Below are 25,077 nucleotides of genomic sequence, written 5' to 3' on the forward strand. Positions count from 1 at the left end.
TGTGGGCATGGTATCTCTTCATTTGCATGTCTAGTGTGCAAAGGTTAGTGAACAGGGGAACGGGTATGAGAAGGTGCAGAGGACTACTGCAAGATTGGTTCTGTTTTTAAATTTTTTAATTAAGATTTTTCAGTGGTAGGCTTGGAAGCCCAAATCTGGAGTGGGTCTTAAAGGGAGAGAAAATCTAAAGGACAGATATGATGTCTCCTCTTTTTTGAATTCACTTCTGGTTTTGGCTTCTGAAACTGCACGCAGAAACCTGACCGTGTGGCCATACCCTTGGGCTCCCTTTTCACAAGTGTACTGTGTGTTACAATGGAAAAAGTAAGGATATATACTGTATTTCTACTCACCCTGATTGTTACCAACTGAATCATCTTTTGTATTTCAGGGTCTTTTATGATGGTGAATACCACTGGAAGACGTGTTGGGCAGAAAGCTGTCCTGCTCTTACCTCAACTGAAAGAGAATGACACGCACTGCATTGACTTTCATTACTTTGTGTCCAGCAAAAATGGAGCCCTCCCTGGATCTATGAATATTTATGTGACCGTAAACAATGGGGAAAAGGGGAGCTCTATCTGGAATATATCCGGACCAGCAACGGGCACGTGGAACCGAGCAGAGCTGGCAATAAGCACCTTCTGGCCCAATTTCTACCAGGTAAGATGATCTGTCTATGTGAGCAAACTATAATGGTGCTGTCAACCTTTAGAATTACACAAAGGCCATGAAAAGCTAAACCCTGTATTAGGATCTGGTAGCATTAGCAGCACAGTACTGTTAGCACACAAGGATCAGACACCCGTTTCTGTAGAAATGATAAATACAGGTTTGACACCGATTTGTAGGACACCAAATATTAGAAATAGGATACTGAGGCCCGGTAAAAATTAAATCAGTGGAGGAACAGCCCTCGGTAAAAACTTGACGGTAAAATAAAGACCATACACATCAGGCATCAATAAAGCATTTTGGACTAAGGTCTTTAGTCTACTGTGTTATACCTTAAAGGGGCTGTCCCAGAATGACAACTTTCCACCTATCCAGTGTCTGATTGGTGGAGGACTTAACTGTGGGGACCCACAGCGATCACAAGAGCAGAGGTCCCATGACCCCTATTTAAATAGCACCTGTCATCAGGGTCAACACTATTAAACCAGACAAACTGCCTGGTAGTGTCAAACCTGCTGATTGAAATGACACCTGTCTTGCGAAAATCGGTTGTGGGGTTCTCAAGGAACAAGACTTGTATTCTTTATGCAAATGAGGACCTCTGTGCACCAAGGGGCATGGCCAGCGCTGAGGAGCGCTGATGAACATTGAAGTCCTCATCTGCACAAAGAATAAAAGTCTTTTTTTTTCTCTATGACGCCATAACTAATTTTCACAAGACTGTTATCATTTTAATCAGCAGATGAAATCCTACCAGGCAATATGCCTGGACTAAAAGGGTTGATCCTGCCAACAAATCCTCTATAAATGGAGTGGTGCTCGAGTATAAGCACTGCCGTTCCATTCAAACTCTGTGGGTGATGTGGATGTCCTTCTGGAGCAACCCGTTTATGTCTAGCAGATTAAATACTTCAGTTGTGGACACACAAATAAACCAACATATAACGATCAGGTTCACAATAAGAAAAATATGTCTGGCTATAAATCTGTCGCATTATGCAGTACAAATCTGGCTTTTAAAACCAGGCTTTTTATTTTTCTAAAAGAGACGACCAGTTCCATACAGCATGACTTCTCCTCCCTTGCCTTTTTGACCAGCTCTGTAGAGGATGTCCTCAAAGAACAAGCTGCAGAGCAAAAGGACGTTCCACAAAAGACAAGGAAGATAGGCTCGTCCCTTAGCTTTCTCAGTGCAGTGCTCCTAAACATCACCATTTTCTTTCAGCCACTTAATATCAAACTCCAATCACTTCATGTTCACAAGAAGGATTTGTAGATTTCTAGAAGAGCCAGCATATAGAGCCAGCTGCCCGTGAAGGGCAGAAATAGCCTTCATTAAAGAACACTTGAACAGTAAATGTCAACAGTAAAGGGAACCTGTCACCTCCCAAAACCATCCCACGCCGCCAGCATGACCTGCGTGTAGCCAGCAGCGTGTTTCTGATTATGCTTTTCTTCCTGTAGGCCGATACAGCAAAAGTACTGAAAACTTTGTTTTATTCCCTGCCGGCGTGCTTCTCTAGACATGCTTGAAGTCAAGGGGGCAGTGGGCTCCTTGCTTCAAGTCACGGTAACTGCGCCCCCTTCTCTGTGACTGACAGCGCTTATGCAGAGAGTTTGGCAAAGCCAGCCGAACTGCCGGCTGTCAGTCACAGCGAAGAGGCAGGGAAGGGGACGTGGTTACCGTGACTTGAAGCATAGAGGCCGCTGCCCCCGTGACTTCAAGCATGTGTGGAGAAGCGCGCCAGCAGGGGATAAAGGAACGTTTTCAGTAATTTTGCTGCATCTGCCTTCAGGAAGAAAAGCATCATCAGAAACACACTGCTGGCGGCTTGGGGTGGTTTTGGGAGGTGACAGGTTCCCCTTAAACATATACCTTAATCCACCTTCTGTCATCTGTGACATGCAGTAAACTGGAGAGTAATGGAGCATCCTTTATATCTGGTGAACCCGTTATGTCAGACATAAAGGTATGCCCTGGTGTACACCCTGCCCGATCAGATTTGGATTATATAAGTATAAGGAATACTTCACTCTTACATTTATATTCCCAGGGCCAAGTGCATTATGTCCACTTCGTGTGAGTTAGAAACTACCTAGTAGAATGTGCCGTACACCAAGCGGGCACCTTGTTGGTTTACTTTGTATGCTTCACAAGCAATAACAATAGAGTTGTTGAAAATCACTGACACAACACGGTTGACATCCGTGTTGCATCCGTATTGTGTCCGTTTTTCACTGAAGACTTATAGGAGATTCTTTGGAAATTAATTTTCAGCTGAGCAACTTCTGTGAATTACGGATGATACACGGATGGTAAAAACGGACACACGGATCAACCATGGATCCTTCACGGATGAAACACGGACGCTTTTTTTCTTGGATGCGACACTGACATGGAAATGTAAACAAGGCCTGACTGTGTGAATAAGGCATAAGATTGTGGTGGCTGATTCCCTTTAACCACTTCATTACCGTAGTGTTTTTAACCCTCCCTGACTTAGGCTACTTTCACATACAGTCATGGCCGTAAATGTTGGCACCCCTGAAATTTTTCAAGAAAATAAAGTATTTCTCACAGAAAAGTATTGCAGTAACACATGTTTTGCTATACACATGTTTTTCCCCTTTGTGTGTATTGGAACAAAACCAATAAAGGGAGGAAAAAAAGCTAATTGGACATATAGACACACCAGGCTCCAAAATGGGCTGGACAAAATTATTGGCACCCTTAACTTAATATTTAATTGCACACCCTTTGGAAAAAATAACTGAAATCAGTCGCTTCCTATAACCATCAATAAGCTTCTAACACCTCTCACCCGGAATTTTGGACCACTCTTCCTTAGCAAACTGCTCCAGGTCTCTCTTATTAGAAGGGCGCCTTTTCCCAACAGCAATTTTAACATCTCTCCACAGGTGTTCAATAGGATTTAGATCTGGACTCATTGCTGGCCACTTCAGAACTCTCCAGCTCTTTGTTGCCATCCATTTCTGGGTGCTTTTTGACGTATGTTTGGGGTCATTGTCCTGTTGGAAGACCCAAGATCTCGGATGCAAACCCAGCTTTCTGACACTGGACTCTACAGTGCGACTCAAAATCCATTGGTAATCTTCAGATTTCATGATGCCTTGCACACATTCAAGGCACCCAGTGCCAGAGGCAGCAAAACAACCCCAAAACATCAATGAACCTCTACTATATTTCACTGTAGGTACTGTGTTCTTTTCTTTGTAGGCCTCATTCCGTTTTCAGTAAACAGTAGAATGATGTGCTTTACCAAAAAGCTCTATCTTGGTCTCATCTGTCCACAAGACATTTTCCCAGAAGGATTTTGACTTACGCTAGTCTTGCTTTTTTATGTCTCTGTGTCAGCAGTGGAGTCCTTACCTGTGCCTGTGCGCAAGCCGGTGTGAAAACAAGTGCGGTCAGCGGGAGCAGGCAGTTCCGAGAACAGCCACCGGGGGCCTTAATCGGGCTGTTCTCGGAACTGCCTGCTCCCGGTGACCGCATTTATTTTCAGACCGGCTCGTGGCACAGGCACAGGTAAGGGCTTACCTGTGCCTCGCCGGACTTGTGAAAAAAGATGGCAGCCCACATATGTTCGCGGGCGAACAATGCGAACTGGGTCTCCTGCCATAGCGTTTCATTTCATTTAAATATCGACGGATAGTTCACTCTGACACTGATGCTCCCTGAGCTTGCAGGACAGCTTGAATATCTTTGGAACTTGTTTGGGGCTGCTTATCCACCTTTCGGACTATCCTGCGTTGACACCTTTCATCAATTTTTCTCTTCCGTCCATGCCCAGGGAGATTAGCTACAATGCCATGGGTTGTAAACTTCTTGATAATGTTGCGCACTGTGGACAAAGGCAAATCTAGATCTCTGGAGATGGACTTGTAACCTTGAGATGATATGTGTTGTTGATGTTGATATTTTTCCTCAATTTTGGTTCTCAAGTCCTCAGACAATTCTCTTCTCCTCTTTCTGTTGTCCATGCTTAGTGTGGCGCACACAGACACACAATGCAAAAACTAAGTGAACTTCTCTCCTTTTTATCTGCTTTCATGTGTGATTTTTCTATTGCCCACACCTGTTACTTGCCCCAGGTGAGTTAAAAGGAGCATCACATGCTTGAAACAATCTTATTTATCCACAATTTTGAAAGGGTGCCAATAGTTTTGTCCAGCCCATTTTTGGGCGTTTGGTGTGACATTATGTCCAATTTGCTTTTTTTCCTCTCTTTTTTGGTTTTGTTCAAATACACACAAAGGAAATAAACATGTGTATAGCAAAACATGTGTTACTGCAATACTTTTCTGTGAGAAATACTTAATTTTCTTGAAAAATTTCAGGGGTGCCAACATTTACGGCCATGACTGTATGCGGTATTGTGATCTGTCCACCCAAGACTTCAAAAAACTAGAGCGCATTTTAGATTTTGGTGGCCTGTTTTTCTATTGCTGCTTCTATAGCACCGTGCTGCCAGTACAGATGTTATACAGTGCTAAAACATTACAAGTCCCTTCAAAAAGATTTTTTTTATGTTTTCCCCCTAAGGTATTCATCTTGGGAAAATTTTAATATTTTAAGCGTTTGGCTTTTTTATGCGTGCGTTTGTATATTTTATGCAGAACCCCCCTTTCCCGCTATACCATATGTAACTAAGGGCTCGTTCACACGAACGTGTGACACCCGTTCTTGTGCTGTGGACCGCAAATTGCGGTCCGCAATGCAAGGGCACCATCCGTGGGGCAGCCGCATGGGGATCATGGACCCATTCACTACAATGGGTCCGCGATCCCTCCGTTCCGCAAAAAGAAAATAGGATGTTCTATATTTTTGCGGTGTGGAGGCATTGAAGTAAATGTGTCCGCATCCGTGATGCGAAATGTACACGGAATGGGGCCCGTGTATTGCGGATCCGAAAATGCGGTTCGCAATACGGCAACGGGCAGCACACGTTCATATGAAAGAGCCCTAAAACAAATACAGAGATTTTTTATTTTTTTTAAGAAAGCAAAAAGGAATGAAAAATGTCTGTACATTTGTATATTTTACAGACACAAAGTCCACTATACTGTTGCTACAACTAATAAATATATTTTTTGATTTTTGGGTTGGAAATGTGTGTATATATGTGCACATAGTTTTCTATACTATCGCTAATACTAGTAACTATAGCTATAAATTTTTAATTTTTTTATTTTTATTTCGCTTTTTATTCATTTTGCATTGAATTATTTTTAACTTTTTTATTTCTTTTTTTAATTAAAGCCCTTCCTGCCACAGTCAGAACAGGAAGAGGTCAATTCACAGCCTGCAGGCACACAGTTAATTTTACAGCCATCAGGGGGCACTCTCACATCAAGAAGATCACTCCCCTCCGGTGTAACTAGAGTTCGATGGTCCCCAGGGTCCCCCCCCGAGCCCCCGCTCACTATAGGTTTGAATGCGTTGTAGTAGAATATTAACTCTCTCTCACCATATATATTCCATTTTGCCCCCTCTGTATATATTTCATTTTTGCCCCTCTGTATATATATTCCATTTTGCCCCCTCTGTATATATTCCATTTTTTTTTTGCCCCCTCTGTATATATATATCCTTTTTTGCCCCCTCTGTATTTTTCATTTATTGCCCCCTCTGTATTCATTTAATTTTTTGCCCGGGGCCGGGCCCCTCAGTATGAAGGATTTGCTGTGTCCAGTCCTCATGTGGCCGGAGGTGAGCTGTGGTGTCGACCATTAAGTTTATTAAGTGCGGCATGCCACTGTGCCGCCATTGCCAGGTGCCCCCTGTGAGTATGAAGCTGGCGGTGTGCACAGACATTACACATACCAAAAAAATAAATACTTACCTACTCTGCTCCGCTCCTTCACATCCGGCATGCGCGCATCATCCCGTGTGATCCTGCGAGACCCGGCCCTGAGGTCACAGGTCTCGCAGGATCATCCCAAGAAAGTGTCTGGTGGCGCGGCGCCGGATAGGGTATGGGTGAGGGTGGGTAAGATTAAGTACGCAGTGCTGCGCCGCTGGCCAGGCACAGAGGCCCCGACTGGCCATTAAAAGCACTTGCGGCAAGTTGCGGGGCTGTGCCCCCCCCCCCCACCGCCGGGCGCGATCGCACCCTCTACGACTGCGATCGTTACGCCCCTGAACCTGACACTTTTATACATCGGGTTACAGTTAAGAGCCTTCCACAACAGCGTATAAAGTAGGTAAGGGCTAAAAGAAACATCTGGCAATATACAGGGTGGGCCATTTATATGGATACACCTTAATAAAATGGGAATGGTTGGTGATATTAACTTCCTGTTTGTGGCACATTAGTATATGTGAGGGGGGAAACTTTTCAAGATGGGTGGTGACCATGGCGGCCATTTTGAAGTCAGCCATTTTGAATCCAACTTTTGTTTTTTCAATAGGAAGAGGGTCATGTGACACATCAAACTTATTGGGAATTTCACAAGAAAAACAATGGTGTGCTTGGTTTTAACATCTCGTATCTTCACAGCATAGACAATTGCCTTCAGATGACCCCAAAGATAAAAGTCTAAGGTGGTCACTGGATATGCGAAATTGCTACATGATGATGTGTTTCCCTCTTTATGCACTGAAGCTGGCACGTTCCCTGAGTTTTTCCAGCAAGATGGTGCACCCACCACCACATTATGGGTGTCAGGTCCGAGCATTCCTAGATGAACAGTTTCCTGGAAAGTGGATTGGTCGTCGTGGGCCAGTTGAATGGCCCCCAAGGTCTCCCGATCTGACCCTTTTAGACTTTTATCTTTGGGGTCATCTGAAGGCAATTGTCTATGCTGTGAAGATACGAGATGTGCAGCACCTGAAACTACGGATACTGGAAGCCTGTGCTAGCATTTCTCCTGCGGTGTTGCTATCAGTGTGTGAAGAGTGGGAGAAGAGGGTTGCATTGACAATCCAACACAATGGGCAGCACATTGAACACATTTTATAAGTGGTCAGAAACTTGTAAATAACTCATGAAAGAATAAAGTTACTTTAAAACCAAGCACACCATTGTTTTTCTTGTGAAATTCCGAATAAGATTGATGTGTCACATGACCCTCTTCCTATTGAAAAAACAAAAGTTGGATTCAAAATGGCCGACTTCAAAATGGCCGCCATGGTCACCACCCATCTTGAAAAGTTTCCCCCCTCACATATACTAATGTGCCACAAACAGGAAGTTAATATCACCAACCATTCCCATTTTATTAAGGTGCATCCATATAAATGGCCCACCCTGTAGAAGCCAATGAACTGTTGCCATCAAAGAAACATGAAATATTGCTGTGGAGGCAAAGTCCTGATATACAAATAACCCTTCATGAACACAATGGAACTGCCTAAATTTTAGTAAAAAAAAGAACCTGATTAGGCTTGTGGGGTGAGGCTAGGATCACATCTGCCTTTGAAGCTATGTTTTCAACCTTTGTCGCAGATTACGTCATTCATGATTGGAAAAATAGTGCAGCATGCAACGCTTCCCGTCAACGCAACAGACTCCTCGTCAGAACCCGCAGTGGTTGCCGCCGGTCTCTGTTGTGTAGTTGAGGTGGCACTGTGTCAGGGTGTCCTTTTATAACAAAAACTTTGACATAGATGTGTACAGAGCCAAGTCTTGACATTTTGTAAGTAGTGCCTAGCATTTTCCTACTGTAATTTAGCAATATCACATATCTCAATACGGGTTGCCCTTTAAGAACGTGTATGACGTTCTGCTGTACAAGCAGAGAGCACAGTAAATATGCTGGGTGTGGGAGTTGATGAATGGCGTTCTCATTTAAATGTTCGTGAACATGTCATTTAATAGAAGCTCGTGTAAACTTTAAGTGGCCGGCGCCATCGCACTAATCGCTGCCGCGTCTCCTGCATGTACCATGTACAGCGCCACTCTGAGAGCGCCACCGTTTACCAGATAATTATCATCAGATGGAAATTATCCAGTGATTAAGCACAAGCTCAGTATCTAATTAATGGCAACTTTTCTCTGACCACCGTATGTGATTTCATTTTACAGAAAAGAGAAAGTGTGGTCACGTGCTTCCCTGTTAGATGCGGTGTACGGCAGGAAGGAAATGTTTTCCGTGATGATTATAAATCATGTAGACATAATTGAGCTTGTGGTAAATATTTGTTGCTTTGCTAAATTAAATATTGCAGACGGTAATTTCTACCTGATCTGAGTTGTCACTGAAGAAGCAATGGTTTTACAATTAATAGTAAGAGGAATGGGTTGATACTATATTAAAATGCTAATTTGCTTCAGGCTAGGGATTCACCACATATCTCGGGTCATGCAACAGAAGCATTCAATTGCAAGTTACTGCCAGAATTCTTGTAATTGTGGTGTAACCTTTCCTCTGTATGGAAATATTGAGGCTGTGCAAGGGTCTATATAAATCACAGAAAAAAATGCACCAAACGGATATGCCACTGACTATACTGGCTAGTCATACAAGCAGATATTAAAAGCTGAGACTTTTGCCAATATATTCCTGTCAGGAACACATCGGAGCCCATCATGCACCACGTCACGGTCTCTCAGCATGGCAAGGGGTCCTACCACTACGCTAACTATGGTGTGAACAAGGTCTGAAGGTGATGTAATCCAGCTCACAGCCAAGCTTCCACACAACCGCCTAGCAGGACAACTAGTGCAATGTGAACAAAGCAAGACTGTAAGCCACACCCATATCAGACCATGTGATGGAGGTTACCAGGTGCAAAAGAGTGTTAGAATGCCAGGTAAAGGCACATACACTACATATCAAACAAGACAGAAACACAGAAATGTTGTGGCAAATATGGGGGAACTGCTCAAACCCTAACACTGTGGCGTGTTTCTCATTGGGGAGCAGTCCCACCGCATGTGGACCGCAGCAAACGACCATCCCCATCAAAAAATGCGTACAATGGAGGATGTCGGCGCGGTCCACATGCACCACAAAGGCATCCTACACAAAACGGAGCATTGTGTGGAGGAAAATATAATCATATAAATCACAGAAAATATGTAATCCAGCTCACAGCCAAACTTCCACACAGACGCCTAGCAGGACAACTAGTGCAATGTGAACAAAGCCAGACTGTAAGCCACACCCATATCAGACCGTGTGCATTTTTTTTCTGTGATTTATATATTTATATTTTCATTCGCACAATGCTCCGTTTTGTGTAGGATGCCTTTGTGGTGCATGTGGACCGCGCCGGCATCCTCCATTGTGCGCATTTTTTGCTGGGGATGGTCGTTTGCTGCAGTCCACATGCGGTGGGACTGCTCCCCCAATGAGAAACACGCCACAGTGTTTGGGGTTTGAGCAGTTCCCCCATATTTGCCACTATATTTCTGTGATTCTGTGCAAGGGTTTACACAACCATCTCACGGCAAACGTTCCTACAGAACCTTAGGCTAGAGTAATGATCGCCTGCTTTTCATGTGAACTTTTTATTAGGGTCCATTCGTTTTCCAGATTTTCTTTCTGTTTTTTTTTTGTGTATCTGTGTTTCCGCAAAAACCTTCGGTTTTTACCAATTGTACATCCACATCCATTCCGTTTTTCTGCAAAAAAAAACAAAAAACGCAAGGAGGAATATATGTTGCTATGGTACTAAATTAAAATTTCTTTCTATTTCCTGGAAACTGATCTGCAATTGCGGATGACAGACGGATTACATATTGATGCATTCCGCATGTCATCCGCATTTTTGCGGACCCATTGACTACAATGGAACCACGGACCGCATTTTGTGGACAATAGTAGGAAAAGCTCTATTTTTTGGGGCGGATCCGCAAAACGGAACAGAACGGAACAAGGGATGCGGACAGCACACTGAGTGCTGTCTGTATTTTTTGCGGGGCCATTGCAATGAATGGGTCCACATCCTTTCCGCTAATCCCGGTTACCTAAAAACATTCTAAAATGTTTAATACTTTATAAAGAGATAGATAGATAGATAGATAGATAGATAATGAGATGATAGATAGATAGATAGATAGATTGAGATGATAGATATATAATGAGATGATAGATAGATAATGAGATGATAGATAGATAATGAGATGATAGATAGATAGATAGATAGATAGATAGATAGATAGATAGAAAAATTGAGAAAAACAATACTTCAACCAGACCATAGACAGGCTGCCAGCAACCAGAACTGTGAGCCAGGCTCATGGGTAGATACAATGAGAGAAAAAAGTTGCAGCTCCACAGAAGTCCATTAAAAAGTAGTATAATCACCCACATATAGCCAGCAAGAGTTCAGTCCTATCACATGACCTTTTCCATGGTAGATAGATAATAGATATATAGATAATAGATAGATAGATAATAGATAGATATATAAGATACTAGATCTGTGATGGCTAACCTCCGGCACTCCAGCTGTGGTAAAACTACAACTCCCAAGATTGCTTGGCTATTCTCAGAACTCCATAGAAATGAATGAAGCATGCTGGGAGACGTAGTTTTTCCACAGCTGGAGTGCCGGAGGTTAGCCATCACTGTACTAGATAGATAGATTATATATAGATAATAGGAGCCACTAGGAGCAACAGGGGCATTGCTGTTACACCTAGAGGCTCAGCTCTCTACAACTGCCGCACCATCTTCACTTCCTGCCTGGTCCTGTCAATCAAAGTGCAGAGGGCACTGCAGTTGCAGAGAGAGCTGAGCCTCTAGGTGTAACAGAAACGCCCCCTTTGCTCCTAGAAACCCTTATTTTTCTCAGCAATGCGAGCACATATGAACAAAATGCCTATGCAACAGGTCAGCCAGTTTCATAGCTACAAATCTGCTGACAGATACCATTTAAACTACTTATCCCTGTTACCTGATAAAACATCTAAATGTATAGATAGATAGATAATAGAGAGATAGAGATAGATAGATAGATAGATAGTTAGATAATAGAGAGATAGATAAATAATAGAGATATAGATCGATAAACAGATAGATAGATAATAGAGAGATAATTAATAGAGAGATAGATAGATAAACAGATAGATACATTAGCACTCCTTCCAGCTGTATGGAACTTTGCACATGGGTAAATAAGGCAGCCATCATCTTTTTATCACCAATCTTGGAGTGCTGCTTGATTTTTGGAATCTGTCAATACTTTCAGTCAGTAACCTCTGGAGCTTCTGCACCCCACTTTTCTTCCCTCTTTTTGCAGCTACCCTTGACTGATAGATAAAGTTATAGTGCGGTATTATGAAAAAGACCCAAAAGTCTCTACTGAAACATTGGAAGCCTAAGGTATAGCTATGCCATTGCTGCTGACCAACTGTATATCTGCTGGGATTAAAGACTAAAGACAAAAATGAAATGTTTGACTTGGCTCTGACAAGTGCTGTATCCTACGGGGAGTGATACATCCTCTGTTTTCAAGAGTCATGATGGAAGTGGTGACATATTCCTTGTCATATCGTTTTTCATGGCAGGGATCTGCTTCCTTCCACTGTAACCTTAGTGGCCATCCTTTCTGCGTTGGTTGCTTGTCGATCCCTGCTGCAAAGACTCATGGCTTCCATGTCTTGTAGTCTATGAGTAATAATTATGGAAGGTATTATTTCCATATATTCCGAGTAAACAGGATCTCTATTCGGACTTTCAAGGAGTATTTGATCAGAAACCGAAGCCTTATATTTGGTGCCTCAATCAACCACCGTTTTATTGGATGCATTGAGCCACATACAATATATTGATTTGTGTGGAAGCCCCATACTTGCTGCATTCAGTTCTTCGGACTTCGTTCTTTTAGAGCAGGAACAATCTGTCCATTACTGTTGGAAAGCCTCATGTTGCCTTAAGCTCCTGGTTGGATGGGTTATGATTCAGCATGTCCAGCACAAACTGCTGTGGAAAGTTGTGAGGATGGAAGCTAATTTTGCTCTTCAGTGATGCGGGGAGGATCATTGCTGTGGTACGTTGATTCACGGCTTCCTGTTTGGCACATGTCTGATGAATAACCTCCTGTAAAGCATCTTTCAAAGAGGCGCTCAGCCTAGGCAAGTGCCAAGGAAGTCAAGCACCACTTTCACATGGTTGTTGAGCTGATATATATATGTGATAAATAATAACTATTGCATCAGCACAGGAAGAGACAGGTTAAAGGTTGGAAGACATCGCAAAATACACCATAGCTTTGTTTTTAATGTACGTTCTTCTCCTCTTTGCGTTTATTTTTACTTGTGTTCCTTGTGTCTGTCACAAGAAACTCACTGTTAAACCAGGCTCAATGTCTTGTAGGGCTAGCTTAGATGAATGTAAGTATAGAAAATCCTTACATTGCAATCCTTACAGAAAATGCCCTTAAAATATATATGAAAATAGGCTGCGAAGTGCATTGAGGGCAGGCCCAAGCCTCTCTCTGCAACCCTACTCCTCCTGCTTTCTCTGCCAGCCCCTTCCTCTCCTACTTGAAGTGAGATGCCTGTGCAGGAACCTGGACCTGTCAATCTATAAAGGAGGGGGAAGGGCTGGTAGAGGAAGCAGGAGGAGCAAAGGTGCACATAGTGGCTTGAGCCGCCCTCAGTGCACTTAACTGTTCATTCATATACGGATTACAAGCTCTCCAGAATGAAGCAACGGGTCAGTAAGTGAAAGGTATCATTACATTCAGCCGAGTCAGCCTTACAAGGCTTTGTGCCTGGTTTAACAGTGAATTTCCTGATGAAGACATTTTATATTAAAACATCAGAAAAGAGCTTTGAAGGACATGATCATTTGATATACTATTTTACTGGGCTTCCCAGTGACACGGAGAACAGGCCTGCTGACATTAGAATTGCACCAGGTATCGAAGTTTCGATACCCAATCGATACTTTTAGACCTGGATCGATATTATACCGGGTCTTACTATTTAACGATACTAGGCTGTGCTGCTGCGCTGTTCTCAGCACGTGCCATGTTCTCCTCAGCAGCACAGGAGAGAAGGAGGCAATCCCAGCCCCCCGTGCCACTACTGCTGCTGCCACCAATGGACTGATAGCACTGCAGAGGAGGGGAGGGACTGTGGCCACTGCGCCACCAATGAATATAATTAACACATTATTTTAAGTGTAGGCAGCGGGTGCCGCACCTAAGGGGTTAATTGCCGGGAATCACAGAGCCATGTTATAGAGGGCGGGTGCTGGGTATGTGATACCGCCGCCGGCACCCGCTGCCTACACTTAAAATAATGTGTTAATTATATTCATTGGTGGCGCAGTGGCCACAGTCCCTCCCCTCCTCAGCAGTCCTATCAGTCCAGTATTATAACTAATTTAATCATTGGTGGTGCTGTGGCCACAGGCGCCCCCCCTCATTGTTATATTCATTGGTGGCAGTGGCCACATTGTCCCCTCCCCTCCTCTTCATTCATTGGTGGTGCAGTGGCAGTTCTGATTGGAGCCCCAGCAGTGTAATCCTGGGGCTCGATCGGTTACCATTGCAGCCAGGACACTACTGAAGCCCTGGCTGCCATGGTAATCTCCCTGCTGCTGTGTGTACTATGCACAGGGCAGCAGGGAGAGTGTGAAGTCCTATTCACCCTAATAGAGCTCTATTAGGGTGAATAGGACAAGGGATGAAAAGATCCCAAGTTCTAGCCCCTAAGGGGGCTAATAGTTATTAAATAAAAAGTAAAAAAAAAACTAAAGAACACATAAATATTAAGTATAAATCACCCCCTTTTCCAATTTTACATATAAAATATATAAACAATAAATAAATAAACATATTACATATAGCCATGCCCGAAAAAGTGCAAAGCATTAAAATATTAAAAAATATCTTCTATGCGGTGAACACCGTAACGAAAACATATTTTTTTTTTTTCGCGTGGTATCGAGTATCGCAATACTTTTTTATGGTATCGAAATCGAATCAAAATGTTGGTATCGTGACAACCCTAACAGACATAGCAGCTGCCTCAATCAGACCAGGGTGCTACGCCTAAGCAGAGCCAGCAGTAGGGTTATGGAATCAGCATCTCCAGATAGGGATGCTGTGAATCTACTTTGTAGTTTTTAACCATTACATTACTGGAAGGTGTTAAAGTACAAGTAGTTAAATTTTTTGGAATCACTAGAAAGCAGAAGAATAGGAAACCTGAATCATATTTCATTGAATTAATCGTTCATAAAATAGGATGTTGATTCCAGCTGTCTTTTGAAGTCTTTGGTTTTACTAAATGCTGAATATTCCTGTTTAATAAATGCTTCCCTTTTGAGGAAAAAAGTATACTTTTTAGTTAAATTGCCCTCAATAAATATTTCTGTCTCTTAATTTTCTATCTCATTTTTCTTGTACCTGGTGAAGTCAAGTCTGGTATAATAAAAGGTGCAAGGATGAGGATAGAATAAAAATATCATTTGGCAAGCCGGAAAAGACATGGAGCATGAATGATGGAAAACGCGGCACTGTTTTAAGTCACACATTTTCTCTCCAGAGATATATTGGAAGTGTCAGCGTTGTTTTAGTGTAACCGCATTAGAATGCCACTCTAATGACTGTCATTTTTCTTTCAAGACCTCTTAAATGTGTAAGCACCGAAAATGGAATCTAAGCTGGGGGTATTGCAGACATTTGCAACCAGCATCAATTTAATATACTCCTGTACACAGGACTTCCTGCTCTGCTTGTGACATCTGACATTTTATTTACTCATTGATTAATGTTCCTCCACATTTAAATTGGATTAACATACCTAAAAAAAATATTTATTATTAGGCATGTTAGCTTCATATTTCAGCTTATCTCATGGTATCTATTGTGTTATAAAGTGTCACGACAAAACTAGTTTCTGGCGCCAGATGCATAGTTTGAAGTTCCTCGTCCTTGAGCGAAATATATGCCAATGGTTTTACTTGTGACCATACATGATAATACCACTTACGGCTTGTTCACATTAGGGTTGCCCCAGGTATCGAGTTATTGCTACCCAATCAATACTTTTGTGCCGGTATTGATTCGATACCGGGATTTGACATTTATCGATACTAGGCTGTGCAGTAGCGCTACTGCACAGCCTAATATCAGAGAACATGGCGCGTACTGCTCTCAGCGAGCTCCATGTTCTCCTCTTCAGCACAGCGGAGAAGGAATCTCTCCGTCCCTCCCCCCTGTGCTGCTGCTTCCACCAATGAGGGGAGAGACAGGAGGAGGAGGGGGGGGGCTGTGGCTACTGCGCCACCAATGATGATAACTAACCCATTAATTCAAATACAGGAGGTGGGTGCCGGCGGCAGAATCACATAGCGAACACCCGGCCTTTATGACAGGGCGCTGCGATCCGCAGCAGTTAACCCCTAGGTGTGGCACCTGAGGGGTTAACTGCCGCGGATCACAGCACCTTGTCATAAAGGTAGGGTGCCGGCTATGTGTTTCTGCCGCCGGCACCCGCCTCCTGTATTTGTATTAAAAGGTTACTCATCTTCATTGGTGGCGCAGTGCTCCCCAACCCCTTCAGTATTATAATCATTGGTGGCAGTTGCAGTTGTGATTTAGCCGCAGCAGTGTAATCCTGGGGCTCTGATCGGTTGCCATGGCAGCCAGGACGCTACTGAAGCAGCCCTGGCTGCCATGGTTATCTCCCTGCTGCTGTGTGTACTATGCAAAGGGCAGCAGGGAAAGTGTGAAGTCCTATTCACCCTAATAGAGCTCTATTAGGGTGAATAGGACAAGGGATGAAAAGATCCCAAGTTCTAGCCCCTAAGGGGGCTAATAGTTATTAAATAAAAAGTAAAAAAAAAAAAGAAGGTTAAAATAAACAAACACCTAAATATTAAGTTTAAATCACCCCCTTTCCCAATTTTACATATAAAATATATAAACAATAAATAAATAAACATATTACATATCGCCACGCCTGAAAAAGTGCGAACTATTAAAATATAAAAAAATATCTCCTATGCGGTGAACGCCGTAACAGAAAATAGATAAATAAAAACCGCACGATTCGGCATTTTTTTGTCTCCTTGTCCCCCCAAAAAATAGGATTGGACTGTTCTATTATGGTTTGGATGTTCCACAAAATGTGAAATGCACGCAGCTTTTTTTGGTGTTTTATTTTTTTCGCGTGGTATCGAGTATCGCAATACTTTTTTATGGTATCAAAATCGAATCACAATTTTGGTATCGTGACAACCCTAGTTAACATAGCACTTGTCCATCTGAGGAAAATGGTTTGACTTTAATCCCCATTTGTTTAAATAAGTTGTGCTGAGCATCAGTTGTGCTCAGTTTGTGTCTGTTCCATCAGGTTTCCGTTATTTTTGATGAGAAAAAAAAGCGCTTTTTTCCTTATAATAATAACGGAAATGTGGCGGAAAGCAGTTTTTTTAATTATAATTTTTTATTGAACCCCTTCCCAACCAGCGCCGTAATAGTACGGCGCAGCAGGACGTGACTTGCCGCCCAGCGCCTTACTATTACTGAGCGGTAATCAGACGGGTGCAGGAGCTGCGCCCGCCCAAACAGCAGCAGGGGCCCGGCACTCACTGAAAGCTGGACCCCTGCTTTATGTGAAAACACAGATGCCGACGCATTAACCCTTGATGTGCCGCGGTCAGCTCTGTCCCAGCCCCCTGGATCTCACAGGAAGCAGGCTGTAAGTGTATTAGGGCTCGTTCACACGAACATGTGATGCCCGTTGCCGTATTGCGGACCGCATTTGCGGATCCGCAATACACGGGCACCGTTCCGTGTGCATTCCGCATCACGTATACGGACCCATTCATTTCAATTGGTCCGCAAATCCGGAGATGCGGAACTAAAGAACGGAACAGAACACTATTGAAGCACTACGGAGTGCTTTCTGGGGTTCCTTTCCGTGCCTCCGCACCGCGAAAAGATATATATATCTTTTGTGGAACGGAGGGATCGCAGACCCATTCAAGTGAATGGGTCTGCGATCCCATTGTGCCTGCCCCACGGATGGTGCCCTTGCATTGTGGACCACAATTTGCGTGAACAAGCCCTTACTCTGGTAATACACTTACAGCCAATGCATCACAATACAGAAGCATTGTAAAGGGGATCAGACCCCCAAAAGTTGAAGTCCCAGAGTGGAACAAAAAAATTACGTTTCAAGTAAAAAAAATTAAATAAAAAAAGCGTCCTTTTCCCAAAATAAAGGGACAAAATTGTAAAAAAAAATAGGGAAAAAAAGAAAAGTGGACATATTGGGTATCACCACGTCCGTATCGACCGGCTCTATAAAAATATCACATCACCTGAATGGTTAGGTCAATATCGTCAAAAAAATTTAATTAAAAACTGTGCTTAAAAAAACATTTTTTTTGTCACCTTACATCACTAAAAGTGCAATACCAAGCTACCAAAAAGGCATATGCCCCCCAAAATAGTACCAATCTAACAGTCACCTCATCCCCCAAAAAATGAGCCCCTACCTAAGACAATCACCCAAAAAACAAAAAAAACTATGGCTCTCAGACTATGGAGACACTAAAACATGATTTTTTTTGTTTCAAAAATACTGTTATTGTGCAAAACTTAAATAAATAAAAAATGTATACCTATTGGGTATCGCTGCGCCTGTAAGAACCTGCTGTATAAAAATTTTACATGAACTAACCCCTCAGGTGAACACCGTAAAAAATAAAATAAAAAGTGTGTCAAAAAAGCTATTTTTTGTCACCTTACATCACAGAAAGTGTAATACCAAGCGATCAAAAAGTCATATGCACCCTAAAATAGTACCAATCAAACCATCATCTCATGCCAGAAAAAATGAGCCCCTACATAAGGAAGTCGCCCAAAATATTAAAAAATCTATGACTTTTAGAATATGGAGACACTAAAAAAAATATTTTTTTCAAAAATGCTTTATGTAAATATGAAACAAACAACTAAAAAAAATTGGTATTGTCGCGTCTGTAACAACCTGCTCTATAAAAATACCACATGATCTAACCTGTCAGATGAACACTGTAAATAACAAAAAATAAAAAACGGTGCCAAAACCGCTACAAAAAGTGTAGTATAGAGCAACCAAAAATCTTATGTACCCTAAAATAGTACCAACAAAACTGCCACCTTACCCCGTAGTTTCCAAAATATTTTTTGGAGTTTCTACTCTAGGGGTGCATCAGGAGTTTTTCCAATGTGACATGGCAGCTTAAAATTTTCCCAGTGAAATCTGCCTTCCAAAAACCATATGGCGTTCCTTTTCTACTGCGCAATGCTGTGTGCCCGTACAGCAGTTTACGACCACATATAGTGTGTTTCTGTAAACTACAGAATCGGGGCAATAAATATTGAGTTTTGTTTGGCTGTTAACACTTGCTTTGTTAGAGGAAAAAATTGATTAAAATGGAAAATCTGCCCAAAAAATTTAATTCGGAAATTTCATCTCCATTTTCCATTGATTCTTGTGGAACACCTAAAGGGTTAAGAAAGTTTGTAAAATCATTTTTAAATACCTTGAGGGTTGTAGTTTCTAAAATGGGGCCATTTATGTGTGGTTTCTATTATGTAAGCCTCACAAAGTGACTTCAGACCTGAACTGGTCCTTAAAAAGTGGATTATTTGAAATTTTGCAGATTTTTTGCAGGATTTTGGATATTTACTTCTAAGCCTTCTAACGTCCCCAAAAAATAAAACCGCATTTACAAAATGATCCAAACATGAAGTAGACATATCACGAATGTAAAGTACTAACTATTTTTGGAGTTATTACTATCTATTATAAAAGTAGAGAAATTGAAATTTGGAAATTTGCTAATTTTTCCAATTTTTGGGTGAATTTAGTATTTTTTTATAAATAAAAATGTTTTTTTTTTACTCTGTCATGAAGTACAATATGTCACTATGTGACGAAAAAACAATCTTAGAATAGCCTGGATAAGTAAAAGCGTTTTAAATTTATTTCCACATAAAGTGACGCATGTTGGATTTGCAAATAAAAGCCTGTGCAGGAAGGTGAAAACTGGCCCGGGGTAGAAAGGGTTAAGTCAATGAATGATTAACAGAAATGGAAAGTATTCCATTTCTATCAGTCAACCCATTTAGTATTATTTCAAATTGTATAGTGAGCTACCCTGGGAAGTGTAATGTGTAATAGAGATTTTTTTCTTTACTTTTCCCTTTTTTAATTTTAGGCATTTAAAAATGATTGGCATGTATGCTACCACTGCCTGATATCTTTGTGTCTCTTTATAAAGCCTCATTCACACGTCAGTGTTTTGGTCAGTTATTTCCATCAGTGATTATGAGCCAAAACCACGAGTGGAGCCTCCACAGAAATAAGGTATAAGGCCTAGTTCACACGATCGTTTTTTTTTGCGAGTGTACGGGCCATTTTTTTGTGTTCCGTATATGGAACCATTCATTTCAATGGTTCCGCATTAAAAACGGAATGTGTTCCATAAGCATTCCGTTTCCGTATTTCCGTTTTTCCGTTCCTTTGAAAGATAGAACATGTCCTATTATTTAAGAGGTAGAAAGGCTGAGCACTCTCCAGCTAGGCCAAACAGAGATACGGACAAAAATAGGTAATGGTGACAATATTTATTACACCTAATGCAGATTCAACAGTTTAAAATATACAATGCTAAAACAATAACAGCTCGTTAATCATAAAACAAATATAAAGAAATCAATAATTTACAAAGTAAAAGACGCATCAATACATCTAATATATATATAAATAGATATAAGCTGTGCTTTTCAGAGATGATAGGTGCTAAAATGTCTACAATGGCATAAAAAACTTTTAGGAATAAATATTATCGATAAAAGTTCGAAATAATGAAAAATCAATAAAATGTTCGCCGATATAGTGCTCAGTGTTTTTTCGGGGTCTTTTCCTGGCCCCTTCCTTAGTGGAGGAAAAGACCCCGAAACACATTTGGTTACTGCAAGACCCGCACATCAGCTGATGACAACGTATTTGACCCCTACATCTTGGAATTGGATTTTCACTCTGTCGAATCTTCGACCTTTCAACATAGAGCGAACACCTCGACCATAGAGCGAACACCTCGATCTAAACAAACTGGGTCCTGATTCCTATACATCTCCCAGATCTGAAAAAGCTGGTGAAGACCTTTGGAGACCGTTCATATTGGGGACCACAGAACTACCCGAATCGCTCCAATCGATCAACTATAATCAGGTACCGCCGGATCCGACATTGTGAGCCACATGGGACGCCACTATGTGCTCAAGTCAGACGGTAATTAAACTGTATTGAGAGGTGTATCTCATTCAGTGAACATATGCCGTATATGTCTATATTATCGAATTGAAATTATCAAATATGAACTTTGTCTAGATAATTATTTGAAAAAACACTGAGCACTATATCGGATAGCATTTTATCGATTTTTCATCATTTCGAACTTTTATCGATAATATTTATTCCTAAAAGTTTTTTATGCCATTGTAGACATTTTAGCACCTATCATCTCTGAAAAGCACAGCTTATATCTATTTATATATATTAGATGTATTGATGCGTCTTTTACTTTGTAAATTATTGATTTCTTTATATTTGTTTTATGATTAACTAGCTGTTATTGTTTTAGCATTGTATATTTTAAACTGTTGAATCTGCATTAGGTGTAATAAATATTGTCACCGTTACCTATTTTTGTCCGTATCTCTGTTTGGCCCAGGTGGAGAGTGCTCAGCCTTTCTATCTTTTAAATTTTTACCTTTTTATGACTGGGTGAGTCATTTTAGGCTTAGCAGCACCCAACCCATAGCTATAAACGGAGTGAGCCACCATATCCTTGTATATCCCATGTCCTATTATTGCCCGCAAATCACGTTCCGTGGCTCCATTCAAGTCAATGGGTCCGTATCCGCATCCGTATGTCTTCCGTATCCGTTTCGTTTTTTGCGGAACCATCTATTGAAAATGTTATGCCCTGCCCAATTTTTTCGATGTAATTACTGTATACTGTATATGCCATACTATAAAACGGAACGGAAAAACAGAACGGAAACGGAAACACAACGGAACTCAAAAACGGATCCGTGAAACACGGACCGCAAAAAACTATAAAAGCCATACGTTCGTGTGAACTAGGCCTAAGGGAAAGATCTTCTCCTATAATATGTTTAGAGCGACACCTGGTTTTGGCTCAAAATCACTGATGGAAAACACTGACGTGTGAATGAGACTTTTAAGTTTGTTAATGTAGTTAATAAGGATATATATTATGATTATATACAATATTGTATATTATAAATGTATATTATATTTTCTATCATAGCTTGAGAAATGGGTCATCCAATGTAGACCAAAAACATTGCTGATATGTTTACTGCAATTCATGTTGATGCTTTCCTGCAAGAGGTAAAGAAATACATATTTAAAACACAAAATTGAAGTGCCGTCTAAAGGGATGTGCACCTAACAGAAGCCTCTTTTGGATGAGTGGCCTGGAATTGTCAGAAATGATTGGCATGGGATGACCGGTTTTGAAAAAAAAAAATACTTTTGCATTAGAGAAAGAGTAATGCAAACATTTATGTGGCTCCTGCATTCTCAAAATTGGTCAAACCCCACCAATCATAAAGTGATGCTATTCCTAGCGATACTCCACCACCTTATAGGATAGGAATACCCTTTGGAGGCAGCTCTTGGTTTTAGCTCCTAATTGTACGTGTAGCACTATCCTAAAACCTCAAGGCAATAACCTGTGTAGTCTTCCCGTTTGGTTACATAACTAGTTTAGTTGAGCTAAAAGGTGGCTGATAGGTGACCAAAATACAGAACCCAACCCATCTTTAAGATTACATAAAGACTTAGGTGTAGTGACCATTGTGTTACAATTAAGAGCTGTTCTATTGCAAGTTTCTGATCAGTCCATTTTCCATGGAGCAAAGAAGTGGATTATTTTCATTTTTAAAAGCAAATGAGATTTGACATTTCCTAGACTTAAAAAAGCTTTTAGTGCATTCATATTAAGATTGAAAGACATATTTACCTAAGAAAATGGCACATGATATTGGTGACATTCAGAAATGAATGCCACAGCTGTCATCATTTTAAATAAATTAAAGACACAATCTGTGTCTTGCTACAAGAGTGCCCAAAGATGCTTCTGCCTTGTAAAAGGGCTCTCAGATGCTACTTTTTGGTGGTGTACCTCTTAATGCGAGATTGTTGATTTCTAGAAATCCCTCTACAGTACAACACACTTGAAGATATTTTGGCCAGTTGACACATTTTGAGAGGGGGCACATCACGGCAATGATAGAAGCAGGATGGTTGTTTTGATGAGCTGCCCACCATCTAGGCCAGGGTTTCTCAACTTCGGTACTCGGGACCCACCTACCGGGTCATGTTTTCAGGATTTCCTTAGTATTGAGCAGGTGATATAATTAGTGTCCATGCATCAGGACTTATCACAGGTATTCATTCTGTGGGATATTCTCAAATTCTGACCGGTAGGTGGGTCCTGAGGACCGGAGTTGAGAAACCCTGATCTAGGCCCTTCAGATCTAGCTTTTAGGAGGTTTTGGGAGTAGTGGTTACATGAGGGTGCGCACACACAATGAACAGGTTGCTGACACCCCAGACCCACTCGATCTACCGATGAGCACGAGCAGCTCCCACAGTTTTGTTGTCCACCATTGAGATATAGATGGCACCTTCATTACACACCCCTGTTTCTGCGTGGGCCATTTCCAGGCACTTAGCAGGAGGAAGTTTTGTGTGAAAGCACCCATTACATTTCCTGCTATTGACAAACAGCCACTGTGAAATTCATTTATAGTGCTGTCATGAAGGAGAAAGCTGTTCTGCTACTGACTAATTCCGTATCATCTTTAGAGATTAACCTAAGTTCTGTTTGTGATCCAAAGACGGTCTGTTTCAGGTATGGAGGCCTGCTGGTGAGCGGTTCAATCCTGCCTTTGGTGGAGCAATCACTGCCTCAATTGCTGGGGTGATGATCTGGGGAGCCATCACGTACGACAGTCACTCACTTCAAATTGGTCACTAGTGATACAAAGGACACTAACAGCTCAGCAATATGTGCAGGACCTCTTGCGGCCACATGTGTTGCCTCTCATAGTAGGGCTTCCAGCTGGTATTTTTCAGCAGGATAATGCTCACCCACACACAGCAAGAGTTTCCCAGGAATGTCTCCCTCTCCGCAAGATCGTAACACTTCCTTGGTCTACCGGATCACCAGATTTATTTCCAATAAGACATTTATTGGATCAGCAGGAACGTCAGCTTCAGCAACCTACAAGTGTGTAGTACCTACAGAGCCAACTGCAACTTCTGTGAGCAAATGTGCTATAGGACGTCATACACAACATTTATGCCTTCATGCTCATCATCTTGTATCGAGGTCAGAGGTGGCAGCTCAACAAGCTTCCTTTCAATTGTACCCAGTTTTCCCAATAAACTTAATGTTGCTGTGATATTGTAATCACTTACTACATTCAGTTCTCACAATTAATTGGTGTTGGTGCTTTATCTTTTTTGTGAATGAGTGTGTGTGTGTGTGTGTGTGTATATATATATATATATATATATATATATATATACACTGCTCAAAAAAATAAAGGGAACACTTAAACAACACAATGTAACTCCAAGTCAATCACACTTCTGTGAAATCAAACTGTCCACTTAGGAAGCAACACTGCGAGACAATCAATTTCACATGCTGTTGTGCAAATGGGATAGACAACAGGTGGAAATTATAGGCAATTAGCAAGACACCCCCAATAAAGGAGTGGTTCTGCAGGTGGTGACCACAGACCACTTCTCAGTTCCTATGCTTCCTGGCTGATGTTTTGGTCACTTTTGAATGCTGGCGGTGCTTTCACTCTAGTGGTAGCATGAGACGGAGTCTACAACCCACACAAGTGGCTCAGGTAGTGCAGCTTATCCAGAATGGCACATCAATGCGAGCTGTGGCAAGAAGGTTTGCTGTGTCTGTCAGCGTGGTGTCCAGAGCATGGAGGCGCTACCAGGAGACAGGCCAATACATCAGGAGACGTGGAGGAGGCCGTAGGAGGGCAACAACCCAGCAGCAGGACCGCTACCTTCGCCTTTGTGCAAGGAGGAACAGGAGGAGCACTGCCAGAGCCCTGCAAAATGACCTCCAGCAGGCCACAAATGTTCATGTGTCTGCTCAAATGGTCAGAAACAGACTACATGAGGGTGATATGAGGGCCCGACGTCCACAGGTGGGGGTTGTGCTTACAGCCCAACACCGTGCAGGACGTTTGGCATTTGCCAGAGAACACCAAGATTGGCAAATTCGCCACTGGCGCCCTTTGCTCTTCACAGATGAAAGCAGGTTCACACTGAGCACATGTGACAGACGTGACAGAGTCTGGAGACGCCGTGGAGAACGTTCTGCTGCCTGCAACATCCTCCAGCATGA

The 25,077-nt window shown here is 41.9% G+C and overlaps 1 protein-coding gene across 1 annotated transcript in view; it reads left to right on the forward strand.

Moving 5' to 3' along the window:
- PTPRM (protein tyrosine phosphatase receptor type M) overlaps nucleotides 1-25,077 on the forward strand; it is an 855,321-nt gene that overhangs the window by 247,334 nt on the left and 582,910 nt on the right. Inside the window, 1 exon segment of the mRNA XM_040434446.1 lies at nucleotides 392-663. Within this exon segment, the coding sequence (XP_040290380.1) occupies nucleotides 392-663 (272 nt within the window).

The sequence above is a fragment of the Bufo bufo genome, chromosome 5 (genome assembly GCF_905171765.1).
Source record: "Bufo bufo chromosome 5, aBufBuf1.1, whole genome shotgun sequence".
Lineage (NCBI taxonomy): Eukaryota > Metazoa > Chordata > Amphibia > Anura > Bufonidae > Bufo > Bufo bufo.